Source organism: Talpa europaea, assembly GCF_964194135.1.
Source record: "Talpa europaea genome assembly, chromosome: 1".
NCBI classification, from domain to species: Eukaryota; Metazoa; Chordata; class Mammalia; order Eulipotyphla; family Talpidae; genus Talpa; species Talpa europaea.
The window spans coordinates 117,330,067-117,347,281 of record NC_140073.1 but is presented as its reverse complement, the minus strand read 5'-3'; the positions used below and the strand labels follow the sequence as shown (position 1 = coordinate 117,347,281).

At 42.3% G+C, this 17,215-nt stretch overlaps 1 protein-coding gene across 3 annotated transcripts in view; it reads left to right on the top strand.

The window, feature by feature from the left end:
* The window catches only part of CERKL (CERK like autophagy regulator), a gene marked incomplete at both ends in the record, with an annotated part of 109,785 nt that overhangs the window by 57,829 nt on the left and 34,741 nt on the right, over window positions 1-17,215 (top strand). For 2 of the 3 annotated variants that reach the window (XM_084228866.1, XM_084228865.1), the window contains one exon: window positions 15,353-15,484. The exons of the other annotated variant lie outside the window; for it this stretch is intronic. In XM_084228866.1, coding sequence (XP_084084992.1) covers window positions 15,353-15,484 — 132 coding nt within the window. The remainder of the gene's footprint in view (window positions 1-15,352; window positions 15,485-17,215) is intronic. 3 annotated transcript variants of the gene reach the window in all.

The window sequence follows — 17,215 nt, the reverse complement described above, 5'->3', positions numbered from 1 at the left end:
CCACATGGAGGCAACAGTAGCAAAAGATTAAGGAAGAGGTAGAGTATGAAGGATCTTCCAAGCTTTATTGTTTTTTTACTTTTATTCTGAGAAAGATGGGGGAACATTTGGTAGTTTTAAGCAGAGGAATGACATAATAGAACTTTAAAAATGGATGTGTTTTGGCTGCCAGAAGTGATGTGTTCTGGCTGTGGATGTGTTCTGGCTGCCAAGTGAAGTAAACCATATGAGTACGTGAAAGGATTGAAGCAGGAGAGCAATAAAGTGGAAATTAGTATAATTCAGGTCAAAAGATGATGACTTAAGCAGGGTAGCAACAGGAGAGGTGGTGAGAAGTGATCAGACTTTGGATATGTTTTTGAAGATAGATTTGCTTGGATTTTTTGACTTATTGCATCTGGGGGAATATTAGAGAAAAAAGTCAAGAGTGACATCAAGATACTTTTTACTCAGGAAAAATTTCAAAGGTATAGAAAATATATTTAAAAAACATAGTGGGCACCTATATTTTTGCCACCTAGATTATACAGTCTATAACATTCTACATTTGCTTCAAACATTTTATTCTGTCAATGTGTTTTACGTTATAGCCATCATGACTTTTCTCCCCAAAATACTTAAGCATGATGTCTTTAAACAGAACTTCATAAATATCAAATATCATTATCCCACCATATGGGTGAAAAATTGATGCTTATTTTATCTAATACCTACCCCATACTGAGATTTCTTCCCCAGTTTCAAAATGCCTTTTATATCAATTTGTGGTGACTGGCATCAAAACCTGGATCATTCATTGAATGAAATACATTTAAATAAGAACATTATGACATTCTCCTCATTCTTTTTATTCTTACTTTGTCTTATGGAAGAGACTTGATTATTTGTTCTGTAGACATTTTACTGTGCATAAAACATTTTACTATGCATAAGGAAAACTTAGAAACTTAAGCATAGATACTAGTCCCTACTCTGAGCTCAGATTCAGTGGCTCTGATGTGGGCCTTTTTTTTTTTTTTTAAAGATTTATTTATGGATACAAGAACTAGGGTGTAGGCCAGAGGTGCATGGGTGAGAGGATTTACAGGAGACAGAGTGGGGAGCAGAACAGGTGGATCTATTGAAATGCACTGCTGAGGGGAGCAGCGGGTGAGACAGAAGAGGTCTGCTGTACCATGTGGGTTAGTTCCCTGGCCAGGTATCAAACTCATGCCACAGTGGCTAGTGATAGATTAATAGCGCTGACTATAACCCCTGTGCCACCAGGGAGGTCCTGATGTGGGCCTTTCTTCTGAGAAAGAGGGGGTGCTGGGCGGTCATTCTGAAGACTGAACTTTTGAGTACTACTGCTGTAACACTATCTTATTGTTTCTTGGTAGTATCTTTGAACTTGTTCTTTTACTCCCTATTCCTACAAACTAGTTCTGTGATTTGATTTAGAGGCTTAGTTAGTCATGTTGGAAATTTTGTGCTCGAATACTTTGTCAGTGATATTGTGTAATTCATACTTTGTCATCTCAAGTGGAACTTAATATCTGATTAGCTCACTATTAGTAAGGCTTTGAGGGATTCCCTAAAGCTAAGATCGATCCCTCCATTGCAATGCTTCTATTTGAAACTATTAGATAATTTGTTATGGTATTTAGGCTCCAAGGGAATATCTAGTTCTCCATAAATATTTCTCTCAATAGGTTTAATATTCATTGATTATCCTTGCCTGAACTAATTATTTAATTAGGAGCCAAACATGGAGATTTTCTGATTTAATTGTTCTTTCTAAATTCATGGTATTCTTTATAGGAAAAAAAAAAAAAGGTTAGTACTCCTACAACTGGGTCTTTCAGTTACACAGAAATGTAGTGCTTATTAAAAAGACTGGATAAATGCTGAGTTATTTTTGCTAATTCTCAGAGTAAAGTGAAGTTTCTGACTGGAGCAAGTGGAAGGATGAAGTTGGCATTTAGTGAGAAGGGAAAGATCGGGTAGATAGATTGGGCTTAGAGAGAAAAATCAAATTTTCAGTTTTGAATATGTTAACTTAGAGATGCTTCTTGGACATCTGTATTAATCACAGTTCAATTGCATAAAGCAAATATTCTAGCCATTTTAAATATGAAAGTTATTTTATATGAATAATGTTCTTAAAGGGCTACAGAAGGATTTAGCATATCGAATATGCTGGTGGTCTATAACTGTTGCTTCATTATTTTTCCTTTACCCCATATATGTGGCCTCAGGAAACACTTCTATGACCAACAGACTAAGGAAAATATATGGGGCCTTGTTTAGAGGCAGTTCTTCCTGATACGTAACAGAAGTGAGCTACTGCTGCATTACAATTTCAATCTCTCTCTCTCTCTCTCTCTCTCTCTCTCTCTCTCTCTCTCTCTCTCTCTCTCTCTCATTTTTTAAAAGCTAGCTAGCAGACAAGAGAAATCCTTCTCATGGGCAGAACTCATTTGACACTAATTGCCAAGGAGTGATGGCCAGAGGGGTTGATCAAAACATAGGCAGTGGTTAAGAACTTGGCCAAATTGTGTGGGGAATATAGCCAAAATGAAAATGCATACATTGTGCAAAAATGAAAAATGATGTAAGAATTATATAAAATAAAATATTTAAAAAAACTTGGGATGGGCCTCCCCGGTGGCGCAGCGGTTGAGCGCTGGGTTGCGAAGCTGCCTGCGGCCTCTGCAGCGCCGGTTCGATCCCCGGCTGCTCCCCGGCCACCGGAGGAGGATCCCACATGGTGCGCAGACCTCTCCTGCCACCCGCTGCTCCCCTCAGCAGTGTACTTCAGTCCCTCTGCCTGCTCTGCTCCCCACTCTGGCTCTGGTGAATTCTCTCACCCTCCCGCGCTTCTGACTGTACCCCGTGCATGTATAAACAAAACAAACAAACAAATATAATAAATAAATAAATAAATAAAAAAAACATGCCTCTATTAAAAAAAATAAAATAAAATAAAATAAAATAAAAAAACTTGGGAAAAAAAAAAAAGAACTTGGCCGAATAGTCAGAAACTTAGAAGAAAAGGATAGAGGTTGGTGACAAGTATGACAAGCAGAAGTTTATTGTTGACTTACATGAAATAAGAAAAAAATTAGACTTGTGTTTTATGTAAATGCTCACCAAAAAGAATTTAATCCAGAAGAGGAAATAATCTGGTAGCCAAGATACCCCATTCTTAAGATTGTCTGTCTGTGTCTTTAGAGGATCCACGGAGCTGATCACATAATCAAAGTGGCCCTCATGCAGGGGTGGGAGAAATACATGAGTTTAACAACAAGCGCTTGTACTCACCAAGGATGAGTCAGCCACCATTTCTGATGACCTGCAGCACATCAGCCTTGAACCCTGCATATGGCCCCATGTCCCAGAGCCACCAGCCAGCCACTAGGTGGCAGGATGACAACATTGGATCTCCCCCACTGTGGAAGATCAGGGTTTGGCCTCAGTGCTATGAATGCCTACTTTAGCATTTAGCATTGGCATTTTCTGTCTACCATGTTTCTGATACCACCACCTGAGGCTTTGCTAAATGCCATGTTTAGTGAATTTATATTCTATGCAATATTGATTTTGATCAAGGCATATATCAAATGAGGCAACTGGCTGATAACTATGAAATTTACTGGTATTACCATGTTTCCTTGTTGTATTATATTGTATCCCACCTAGGGGACAAAATGTAGTGAATTTAAGGTAGCTTTTAGTTCCATTAACAGAGCAAATGGGTCTCTGAACCAACGAGTAAGGTAGAAGCAGCTCCCCCCCACCCCCACTCTTTACTTCAGATATGATTTTGTTCTTTCCTGTGGGAATGAGTGGTTCATCATTAGCAAAAATCTTTGTTTTCACTCACATTTCCAAATACTCATCTCACCTTGTTGCTTTAGTCTAGACGCCCAGCTCTCCCAGGAGCTGATAGCTTCCTGCTGTCAAATGGTGGCTGTTTTCAAATGGTGGCTGTTTTCCTCTGCCATATATTTCACACCACTGCTCTAAGTAAGAGTAGTCAATGTCCATCTTCCTTGTATCTCACTGCTCATTTGAGAGCATTTTCTCTCCTTACCCTTATCCAAATTCTCAACATTGAAGCTCAGTCCATCAGACACCACTAGGAAGCACCACTTGTAGTCCTGTACAGCTGCTGGGTTCTTCGCCAGTCCCTGATGCTTCAGCTTTTAAGTTGTCAATCTCTCCAACTCTATTGCTGTCATAATTCTTTGTGTTCTTTGAGTTTTTGACCTCTTCCTTTTAAAGATGTTGCCTGTAACTTCATCCACCTCCTCCCCTAATCATAATCCGAGAGCAGGGGTTCTCAGTGTGGTTCCTGACCAGCATCACCTGGGAACTTGTTATGAACATGAATTCTTAGACCCCACCCCAGAATACTGGATATTTGGAAGTTTATCAGATCTTATTATCATCACCATTAATTCTCAATATAAATTTCAAGCATCCTATCCTCCTTGTGGCTGTTGCCTTCTGTCTTTATAGTTTACTCTCCCACTTCCTAAAATCTTTCAACCCCATTGAGACCCTGACTTATTGATTCCACCACTTTTTTTTACTAGTCCTTATACCTCTTATATCTTTGCTTCCCTTTTCCAGCCACACATTTGGATACTCCTTTTCTTTCACATACAATATCCAAAGAGTAAAGAAATCCTGTCAGCTCTACCTTCTAAATAGAGCTCCAATTTAACTTCTCTTATAATCTCCATTTTAAGCATTTCAGTTCAAGCAATTGTCTCCCACCTGGAATAGTTCAACTGTTTTGAGTTTGCCAGTCCTTGCCCTTGTGCTTCTAATTTCCATCCTGCAGCTAGGGTGATCCTTGTATAGCACCCAAGGCTATATTGTTGTATGGCTTAAAACTCACCATATTTCCTTCTCAGCACAAAAATCAAAGTGCTTGCAAACACAAGACACTCTGAGTGATCTGACCTTCCCTGGTCAACGAGTCATATATTTTTTCTGCCTTTACCTTGCCTCTCTCACTCTGCTGAGCTTCATTTTATGCTTAGAACTTAAAACCATGTTACATATCTTGAATTCCTTATCTCTGTGTCCATTATTAGAATCGAAACTTCCTGAGGGCAGAGGTTTACTTCACTGAGTCTCAGCCTCTAAAACCCTGCTTGGTAAACTTCAGGCATGCACTTATTTATGAATAAATGAACATATGTCATTGTTATTTGTATGGCTTAAGGTTAGTATTACCCTTTTTTTCAGCCATCAAATATTTGATCATCTATTATGTGTCCTGTACTAAGGAGATAGGATAAGAAAAAAAGTTTCCAGTTCAATAGGGGTGATTTTTTTTTTAATCTGTTTCTATCTAAACAGTGTAAGAGTCAATATTGTGAAGTATAAGGACCTGTAGGAACAAATTATAAAGGAGAAATTAACCTAAAGTCATGTGACCGAGGGAGGACATAAAAGGTTTCCCCAAGGATGTAATGACTCAGGTGCAATCAAAACAAAGAGTACAGGTTAACTGGGCAAAGTGATTATGGTAAAAGAAAGACTAGGTAGGTAGACACAGGGGACAGCAGGTACAAGGGCACTGTGGCAGAGGAAGCATGGTAAGGTAAGTTCAAAAACCTTAATGGAGTAGAGGGAGGCTTCCAAAAGGAACATCAGGAGGTTAGAGACTTTAAATTATCTGTTTATTCTACCTAATTAAGAATATTTTCAAAAATCCTGCCTTACTCAGTAGAAATCCCCCTTCTGATCTCTAAATTGATATCAAATTACCACCTAATTTATACATACTTAACTCTAGCTTTCATAATCAACATATTTAGTGAAGCAAAGGAAAAGAGAAATGAGAAAATACATGGCTCTGATGAAAACTTGTCTTTGCTGATTTATGTTTTAAAAATATCTCAATTTACCAGACTAAAGAATGGAAAATTCTGACCAATATTCATTTTTATTCCTCCTATTGTTAACTGAAACTTCAAAATAAAATGACCTATTTAAATAATTTTAGAAAATGTTGGAGGAGGGCGGAGCAACATGGCAGCGAGGAGACGCTGCGAGTAAGATCTCCCATTAAAAAAAAGTTAATAGGGAGGAAAAGCGGCAGGTCCCAGTGAAAACTGGGACACGGAAGATAAACGGGTGACTCCAGCAAACTACCCGAAGAAGAAAGTTGCCATAAAAGAGGACTAGAAGGGAGAAAAGCGCAGAACCCTGCTCTCCTCCCCCACCCACAGAGTCGGCACTCTCTGACCAGCAGAGAGGAGGGAAACAACAAACTAAAATGACCAACAAGTACAAACTGCGCAGCAAGCGGGACTGTGAGTGGAAAGGAACTATTGCAGCCACCACACCCCATGAACGCGAACCCTGCAGGATTCGCCGCGGCAGTGAGCTCCGGGCGCCATTAAACAGAGACCCCGCCCCCCAGGAGGAGGCCAGGACCAGCACACAGCCCAGTAAGCTTGCGCGGAAAAACGGTGCGGAAAAGCGGTGCCCTGGAAAAGCAAACGCGGATCGGGATCGCGCGGAAAAGCAGCGCGGTTGAAAAGCAAACTTGGATTGGGATCGCGGCTGCCCAGGTCCCCGCGCCTGCAACCTAGGCTTGCAGGGAGACGCGCGCGAAGACCCTCACTGAGTATCCAGGAACCAGGCACCCAGGCACGGGAGCGGGGTGCAAAAGACGCCATTCTGTGGACACTGAACTGGGCTACAGCCCGCGTCCTGGACCTGAGGGCTTTGGAACTGAGATCAAAAGCACAAAATTCGGGGCGTGGGTTCTCCACGACGGTGGGGCACAAGGCAGACACAGCACCCCAAAGCCATTGAGGTTTACCCTACCATTCCCGCTCTGTTTCCTGTCCCACGGGGTGAAAAAAAAAAACAAACAGCTCCCCAAGGGCTCTAGGAGAGATCACTGGCGCCACCTAGCGACTTGAAACCAGCAGAGGCTCCTGGAGGAGCCAGTGGCCAGCTGGGAAGTTAGCCCACGCTGGGCCCCTGCCAACCAGTAGTCTGAGCCCACAGGGGGAGCGAGTACCCAAAGCCGGGACAGACCAGGCACGCAGAAGAGTGTGCCTGAGACTGGACACTCAGGGAGTGTGTCCCGCATCGCCATTTTAGAACAGGGACATTTCTTCAGTAAAGAATGCCTGCAGAAGGCTCCCTCAGGAGCCAAAGGTGAGCCGGGGAAGTTCGCCCACACCAGAACACCTCTGGCCTGCAGTCCAAGCCCAGAGGGGGAGAGGGAACCCACCGCCGGGGCAGACCAGGAGCACAGGGGAGTGTGTCCCCACATCGGCATTTTAGAACAGGGACCTTTCTTCAGTAAAGACTGCTTGAAACTGACAGATGGCTCCTGGAGGAGCCAGAGGGGAGCAGAGAAGCTCACCCAAGATGCCGGCCAGTCCCAGCAACACAGTGTCCCAACGCATACGGCAAATTAGAAAACAGACAGTAGGGAGTAGAAGAACCACATGCAACATAACAACTCCTCAGGGAAGAAGCACACCACAAAAAGAAAACCAGCCCCCAGATTGCAACGACAGTAACTTGGAAGAACTTCTGAGCCTTCCAGAAAGAGAATTTAAAATTGCTATGATTAAAAAAATGACAGAACTCATAAAGGAAAACAATGACAAGGGAAAAATAATCAACGATCAGAAGAATGAAATTGAGTCCCTAAAGAGGGAAGTAAAAGAAATGCAGGAGATCAAAGAATTAATGGAAGAACTAAAGAATTCTGGGAAAAGCAATGAAAGCAGAATAGATGAAATGGAAGAACGAATAAGTTCTCTTGAAGACACAGAAATAAAAAGAACCAAAGCAGAAAAGGAAAGAGAAGTACTAAGGAAAAAGAATGAAGAAAGACTTTGGGAACTATCGGACACCATGAGGAAAGGAAATATAAGAGTTATAGGAATACCAGAAGGAGAGGAGAGAGATGTAGGAACAGAGAAAATATTCCAGGAGATAATTGAAGAGAACTTCCAAAATGTGAAGAAGGAGCTGAAAATTGATATACAAGAAGCAAGAAGAACACCAAACTTCCATGACGAAAGGAAAAATACAGCAAGACACATAATACTGAAGCTCCCAAGAATCCAGGACAAGGAAAAAATAATGAAGCTGACAAGAGGGAAGAAACAAATAACATTCAAAGGAAAACCAATCAGGCTGACATCAGACTTCTCTGAAGAAACACTATGGGCAAGGAAAGAGTGGAAGGACATAGTCAACAGACTCCAAGAAAACAGATGTCAACCAAGAATACTCTATCCCGCAAAGCTTTCCTTCCTCTATGAAGAAAGAATAAGGACCTTCCCAGACAAACAGAAACTATGGAACTTCATTACCAATAAACCCCCACTCCAAAAAATACTACAAGGAATCCTAAAACCAGAACCTCAGAGGGACGAATAACAACGAAAGAAGGCAAGGAAAAAAAAAAAAGATTAAAAGAATAAATAAAATCAAAGGAAAGACAAACACAATGGCAAATACAGATGCTAACATATCAATATTAACCCTAAATGTAAATGGACTAAACTCCTCAATAAAAAGACACAGAGTTGCAGCCTGGATTAACAAACAAAACCCAACCTTTTGCTGTCTCCAGGAAACACATTTAGCTACAAAAGATAAAAATAGACTCAAAGTTAAAGGATGGAAAACAATCCTACAAGCAAATGGACCAAAAAAGAAAGCAGGAACAGCTATACTTATATCAGATAAAACAGATTTCAAACTCAAAAAAATAAAAAGGGATCCCAACGGTCACTACATTGTGATCAAGGGGACAATACTTCAAGAAGAAATAACACTAATTAACATATACTCACCAAACGAAGGAGCAGCAAAATATATCAGACAACTCTTGTCCTCTCTGAAAACAGACATCAGAGAAAACACATACGTAGTGGGAGACTTCAACACACCACTATCAACAATGGATAGATCAACAGGACAAAAAATAAGTAAAGAAACTAAAGCTCTAAATAAGGACCTAGAGCATTTGGGCTTAACAGACATCTATAGAACACTAAACCCCCAAAAAATGGAGTACACATTTTTCTCAAGCGCACATGGATCATTCTCCAGGATCGATCACATACTGGGGCACAAGACAAACATCAACAGATACACCAAGATTGAAATCATACCAACCATCTTTTCTGACCATGAAGGCATCAAACTAGAAATAAACCATAAAAAGAAGGCAAGGAACTTTCCTACCTCATGGAGACTAAAAACCACACTACTGGAAGACCACTGGACTAATGAGGAGATCAAAGAGGAAATTAAAAAATTCTTTGAATTGAATGACAAGGAGGACACCAATATCCTAAATGTATGGGACGCAGGAAAAGCAGTAATTAGAGGAAAATACATAGCAATAGAAGCTCACATCAAGAAACAAGAAAGAACTCAGAGAAACAACCTAATCTCGAAGCTCAAAGATCTAGAAAAAGAACAACAAAAAAAACCCAAAACCAGTAGAAGAAAAGAAATAATAAAAACCAAAGCAGAAATAAATGAAAAAGAAACTAAAAAAAACAATCCAAAAGATTAATGAAACCAAGAGCTGGTTCTTCGAAAAAATCAATAAAATAGACAAACCCCTAGCCAGGCTTACAAAGGAAAAAAGGGAGAAAGCACAAATAAACAGGATCAGAAATGAAAGAGGAGAAATCACAACGGACACAGCAGAAATAAAAAGAATAATCAGTAACTACTATGAAGAGTTGTATGGAAACAAGTTCAACAATCTAGAGGAGATGGACAAATTCCTACAACTCTACAATCACCCAAAGCTAGATAAAGAAGAAATAGAACCCCTAAACAGACCAATTACAAGCAGCGAAATTGAAATGGTAATCAAAAACCTCCCCAAAAACAAAAGCCCAAGACCTGATGGATTTACAAATGAATTCTACCAAACATTCAGAGACGAATTAGTGCCTATCCTTCACAAACTCTTCCAAAAAATTGAGAAGATGCCCACTCTCACCACTGCTTCTCAATATAATACTGGAAGTCCTAGTCAGAGCAATAAGACAAGAGAAAGACATACAAGGAATCCAAATAGGAAAAGAAGTCGTCAAACTATCACTCTTTGCAGATGATATGATAATATACATAGAGAACCCCAAAAACTCCACAGAAAAACTAATTCAACTCATCAATCAGTTCAGTAAATTGGCAGGATACAAAATCAACACACAAAAGTCAGTAGCCTTCCTATACACAAACAATAAATCTGAAGAAGAAGAAATAAAAAAAACATCCCTTTTATTATCGAAACAAAAAAAATCAAATATTTGGGAATAAATCTAACAAAAGAGGTAAAGGACCTATACAAAGAAAACTATAAAACACTGTTAAAAGAAATAGAAGAAGACACAAAGAAATGGAAAGACATCCCCTGCTCATGGATTGGAAGAATAAACATTATTAAAATGGCCATCCTACCAAAAGCAATATACAGATTCAATGCTATTCCAATCAAAATCTCAATGGCATTCTTCAAAGAAATAGAACAAGTATTGATGAAATTCATATGGAATCACAAAAAACCCCGAATTGCCAAAGCTCTCCTGAAAAAGAAAGAAGGGAATGGAGGCATCACACTCCCAGACTTCAAACTATACTACAAAGCCATAATCATCAAAACTGCATGGTATTGGAACAAGAACAGATATACAGACCAATGGAATTGAATAGAAAATCTAGAAATAAACCCACAGATTTATGGTCAACTAATCTTTGACAAAGGAGCAAAGACTATGCATTGGAGCAAAGAAAGTTTGTTCAATAAATGGTGCTGGGAAAACTGGGTTGCTACATGCAAAAGAATGAAGCTTGACCACTACCTCACACCATACACAAAAATCAACTCAAAATGGGTTAAAGAACTAGACATAAGACCTGAAACCATAAAATATATAGAAGGAAATATAGGCGAAACACTATGTGATTTGCACATCAAAGACATCTTTACAGATACATCACCCAAACAGTGATAGTGAAGGCAATAAACAGCTGGGACTACATCAAATTAAAGAGCTTCTGCACAGCAAAAGAGACAATAACAAAAACAAAGAGAAACCCCACTGACTGGGAGAACATTTTTGCACCCAACACTAATGATAAAGGACTGATCACAAAAATCTGCAAAGAGCTGATGAGACTCAACAACAACAAAGAAAATAACCCAGTCAAAAATGGGCAGAAGAGCTAAAAAGAAACTTCTCTGAAGAGGAAATGCAAATGGCCAACAGGCATATGAAAAAATGTTCAACATCACTTGTAATCAGGGAAATGCAAATCAAAACTACCATGAGATACCATCTTACACCAGTGAGAATGGCACATATTAAAAAAACTAGCAACAACAAATGTTGGCGAGGGTGTGGAGAAAAAGGAACTCTTCTGCACTGCTGGTGGGAGTGCAAACTGGTCCAACCACTATGGAGAGCTGTGTGGAGATTTCTGGACCTACTAAACATAGAGCTTCCATATGATCCAGCAATTCCACTCCTAGGTCTTTACCCAAATGACACAGAAACATCCATTCCAAAGAACACCTGCACCCCTATGTTTATGGCAGCACTGTTTACAATAGCTAAGCTTTGGAAACAGCCCAAATGCCCAAAAATAGATGACTGGATCAAGAAGATGTGGTACATATATACCATGGAATATTACTCAGCATTCAAAAAAGATAAACACATGCAATTTGCAGCAACATGGATGACGCTGGAAGGGATCATGCTCAGCGAAATAAGCCAAAAAGAAAAAGAAAAATACCGGATGGTCTCACTCATAGCAGGAATCTAGAAAACTTAAATAAGGAACCAGGAAAATGAATAACTATAAGAAAGTGAAAATCAAAATCAACAAAAAACTATGAACCAGAGACACCTTTTGGGGGGTGGGGGGTGGGAGGGGAGGGATTGGGGTCAGAATGGGGGGGTTGCAATTGTATGGGGAATATAAAAATAAAATTTATTATTAAAAAAAAATTTAGAAAATGTTTTACTACCTTCAGAGGATATTGGAACCAAGACTAGATATGTTTATACAGATACCTTTGAAAGTCTACAAGCCTTCAACTACAATGTGCCCATCCTCACAAGCCCCAGTGATTATGTCTCACTTCCACAAACTATTTCTTCATAGTCATGATGTAGGATATGGGGAAAGAAAAGTTGGTTTTTATGATAGCAACCTTGCAGGACTGCCATTTGATGCCTAAATACCTTCTTTCCTGGCTTGTGTCTGCTTGAGAACTGAAGTAGTGCATTCCAATAAATTTACCAGGTAAGGTAAACTTGATTTGGATGTTTACTCTGACTCTTGGACTTTGGGATTTAGAACAAGTTTCTGGCCCTTGTCATGTTTTAGTAAAAAAAAGCCCTAGATTTATGTGCTTATGTTCTTCCTGGTTAAAGGACAACAATGCTGTTTTTTATGCTACATATATATGTATACATACATGTATATTTCACCTGATCCAGAATCTCACATTGTAGTATCACTTGACTAAGGTGATATCTGCTGATTTCCCCTCTGCAAATGTCCCTTTTCACGCTTTGTATGGACATGTTGAGTTATGGCGGGTGAATCAGAGCTGTGATGCTGGATGGGGTGGTAGGAGGGAAATGACAAGGGTGCTCTGTAGAGTAATAAGGAGAGACAGTTGAAGAATAAGTAAATATTTCATTTTGTTGCCACTGGTTGTTTTCAGCATCCATTGCTTGTTCTTGTGGTTGAAATAGTGATATCTAACTGTAGTTTCTTCCATGTTTATTAGTTATTCTAAGACTGTTCTCTCCCCCACCTCCTTTATTTGTGTGTTTGGTGTCAGTATGACTCAAGGAGTTGGGATTTTTAAGGATTCCACATAGCATGATCTATTACTCTCTTTTTTCCCACTTTGTATCACCCCAGGTTTGGCCACTCATAGCCCCAAGATACTGGGTCTTTCATCAGAGGTTTTTTTTTGTGTAAATTGTTAAAAAATAACAGATTTTTTTAGAGGACACTTGGGAGAAATTAGAAAGGTGAATTAGGTTGGTGATTAGGAAAGACTTCAACGAGGAGATGGTATTTGAAATAAGTTTTGAAAACTAGGTAGAATTTAGACACAAATGGGGATGAGGTGAAATGGAATGGATAACAGTGTGAATGAAGTTAAGTCTGGAATATTTGGTGTCTGGCAAGTCATAAAGTGGGTCCAGAGCATGATCAGGAAGCTGAAATGAGATACCCACTTTCTTAGTCACCTTCTTGCATTCCCTGTGCTGGTTTCACTACTTAGTAATTCCTCCCTCACCCCACCCTTCCATTTTGTTAAGACCTGGGATGAGGTGTGAGGGAGGAGGGAATTCTAAGTACTGAAAACTGCACCAGGCAAAAGACGATTCAAATGTTTTCTACTCCTGGAAGTATTTTCAGGGTTTCTAATGAGAATTAATCACTTTCTCCTATTCTGTCTTTTGCTGTTTCTATTTGGGGATATATCATTCTTTTTTTTTTTTTTTTAAAGATTTATTTATTTATTTATTTATACAAGCACTGGGTACAGTCAGAAGCGCGGGAGGGTGAGAGAATTCACCAGAGCCAGAGCGGGGAGCAGAGCAGGCAGAAGGACCGAAGTACACTGCTGAGGGGAGTAGCGGGCGGCAGGAGAGGTCTGCGCGCCATGTGGGACCCTCCTTCGGTGGCTGGGGAGCAGCCGGGGATCGAACCGGGCTGCCGAGGCTGCGGACAGCTTCGCAGCCCAGTGCTCAACCGCTGCGCCACCGGGGAGGCCCGATATATCATTCTTTATAGCATGAAGCACATGTTAGTCACTTGCCCCTCTTCCCAATCAGTATAACACTCAAATGTTTCTTAAATATGTTGAGAGAAAAAGGAGAGAGGATAGCTGGCTGCTGGGTGAAGGAGGCTTTGAATGGCATGTTAAGGGGTTCAGATTTGCTCCCCTGGCAGCAAAAAGCCATAGCATGACTGATAAGACCTATAATGCAAGAGGATGTGATAGAAGACAAGGAGGACTAGGGTGCCCCGTAAAATAGTGCCAGACAACCTGTCAGAATGAGACAGCCAGGAAAGGCAGGACACATGGGAGCAAAAAGTCACCGTTTTGTGTATCTGGGTAATCATTTGAATGTGGGCATTCAAATAGGGCAGGAATAGAACATGGCTTTGAGGTTTCAAGACTGAGTATTAGGAATCCAGAGAGACCTCTCGCCAAAATAGGGAGCTCAGGGTCATTACAGAGACTGTAAGGCGTTCAACATGATCCTAGACTTCCTTATCCAAACTCTCCCTAATTCAAAATTGTATGTGTTGTTGAAAGATTTAGTGAAATAAATTATCTTAAGAACTTAAGTATTATCGCTACTTGAGGCACAAAAACTGACTTTGGTGCAGTGGACATTTTTTCATTGTCTTTTAGTAATGGTTTTATTAAAAACTGGTGTTAGTAACTGCTTTTTAAACCTTGAAACATGGCCCTCTCAGTGCAGTTTATCATCAAAGAAATGTCAGTGCTCAGCTTTCTTTTGGCTCCTCTGTCCCTGCTGCCCCTTCCTAACAACAGAAAATTTGCTTTGCACCTGCTCCACTGGGTCCTAAGTGATAAGCATCTTGCAAGCCCAGAAAATTGTAGTATCAAATCTCAGCCCCAACTGTGAGGCAGCACTATCATCGAATCCCTGCTGAGAGGCTAAGAGGCATTGCTTTCCCAATTCCCAGGGGGAGAGTTCTTTCTCTCCTGGCTCCTTTTCAGGCTTGAACTCTGACCTAAACCCTCCCTTTAGCTCCAGCATGCTTTGCTCTGGGTGCTGCTCCTGACCCAGCCTGGCCCTGCCTTCTTTCTACTTACCTGGGCTCATCAGCAGGTTGACCTGGTAGCCTTGGGGCCGTTGGAGTGTCCAGTTCCAATAACCAGCATATTTATCTAAGGGAAGGAAATGGGCCTTTCTGTTTGTTACAGCCCATTGCTTTTCCTCTGAGAAACAAATGCTAAGGAACATTTGATTTATTATTTGTGATTTGGTAAATATGCATAAATATTTGCCTAATATTCTAAAGTTGCTTTCATTCACTTCTTCATGTGTTACCTTCTTTGTTAAAAGTGGTTATTTTAAGAGGGATATGCCCATTTTGCTAGCAGGAAAATGTAAATATTTTAAAATAATGCTATACTTAGAAAAACTCTTATTAGAATTTCAAGTAAAAATACCAAATCCTATTTACAAGGAGTATAACATTCTGACTACAGTATGTGATTTTAAAGGAAAAGAAAGAAATGCTAACCAACCTTCCATAACTTTGTTTATGTTCTTAGGTTTTTCAGATAGACCAAAGTCATTAAAGATACTACTAAACCCCCAAAGCCACAAAAAAGAAGCTACCCAGGTCTATTATGGGAAGGTTGAGCCACTATTGAAGATTGCAGGAATTAAGACTGATGTAACAAGTAAGTTATTTTCAGACTATAATTCTGCCATTAACAAAAAAAATCATACTTAAGGAAGCAAAATAAACTAAATTTGTGTCGCAGACCGGGTGTGCAGGGGAGCGCGTCCCCTGCACCGGCATTTTGCAGCAGCGACCTTTCTTGCTGGAGACTGTGTGAACCCAGCAGAAGGCTCACCAAGGAGACAGAGGTTAAGCTGGGAGGCTTGCCCATGCCGGGCGCCTTCTAGCCTGCAGTTCCAGCCCAGAGGGGAGCAGCACCCACCGCTAGGGCAGACCGGGCGTGCAGGGGAGCGCGTTCCTGCATCGCCATTTTGCAGCAGCGACCTTTCTTGCTGGAGACTGTGTGAACCCAGCAGAAGGCTCACCGAGGAGACAGAGGTAAGCTGGGAGGCTTGCCCATGCCGGGCGCCTTCTAGCCTGCAGTTCCAGCCCAGAGGGGAGCAGCACCCACCGCTGGGGCAGACCGGGCGTGCAGGGGAACGCGTCCCCTGCACCGGCATTTTGCAACCGCGACCTTTCTTGCTGGAGACTGTGTGAACCCATCAGAAGGCTCACCGAGGAGACAGAGGTAAGCTGGGAGGCTTGCCCATGCCGGGCGCCTTCTAGCCTGCAGTTCCAGCCCAGAGGAGAGCAGCACCCACCGCTGGGGCAGACCGGGTGTGCAGGGGAGCGCGTCCCCTGCACCGGCATTTTGCAGCAGCGACCTTTCTTGCTGGAGACTGTGTGAACCCAGCAGAAGGCTCACCAAGGAGACAGAGGTTAAGCTGGGAGGCTTGCCCATGCCGGGCGCCTTCTAGCCTGCAGTTCCAGCCCAGAGGGGAGCAGCACCCACCGCTAGGGCAGACCGGGCGTGCAGGGGAGCGCGTTCCTGCATCGCCATTTTGCAGCAGCGACCTTTCTTGCTGGAGACTGTGTGAACCCAGCAGAAGGCTCACCGAGGAGACAGAGGTTAAGCTGGGAGGCTTGCCCATGCCGGGCGCCTTCTAGCCTGCAGTTCCAGCCCAGAGGGGAGCAGCACCCACCGCTAGGGCAGACCGGGCGTGCAGGGGAGCGCGTTCCTGCATCGCCATTTTGCAGCAGCGACCTTTCTTGCTGGAGACTGTGTGAACCCAGCAGAAGGCTCACCGAGGAGACAGAGGTAAGCTGGGAGGCTTGCCCATGCCGGGCGCCTTCTAGCCTGCAGTTCCAGCCCAGAGGGGAGCAGCACCCACCGCTGGGGCAGACCGGGCGTGCAGGGGAACGCGTCCCCTGCACCGGCATTTTGCAACCGCGACCTTTCTTGCTGGAGACTGTGTGAACCCATCAGAAGGCTCACCGAGGAGACAGAGGTAAGCTGGGAGGCTTGCCCATGCCGGGCGCCTTCTAGCCTGCAGTTCCAGCCCAGAGGAGAGCAGCACCCACCGCTGGGGCAGACCGGGTGTGCAGGGGAGCGCGTCCCCTGCACCGGCATTTTGCAGCAGCGACCTTTCTTGCTGGAGACTGTGTGAACCCAGCAGAAGGCTCACCAAGGAGACAGAGGTTAAGCTGGGAGGCTTGCCCATGCCGGGCGCCTTCTAGCCTGCAGTTCCAGCCCAGAGGGGAGCAGCACCCACCGCTAGGGCAGACCGGGCGTGCAGGGGAGCGCGTTCCTGCATCGCCATTTTGCAGCAGCGACCTTTCTTGCTGGAGACTGTGTGAACCCAGCAGAAGGCTCACCGAGGAGACAGAGGTTAAGCTGGGAGGCTTGCCC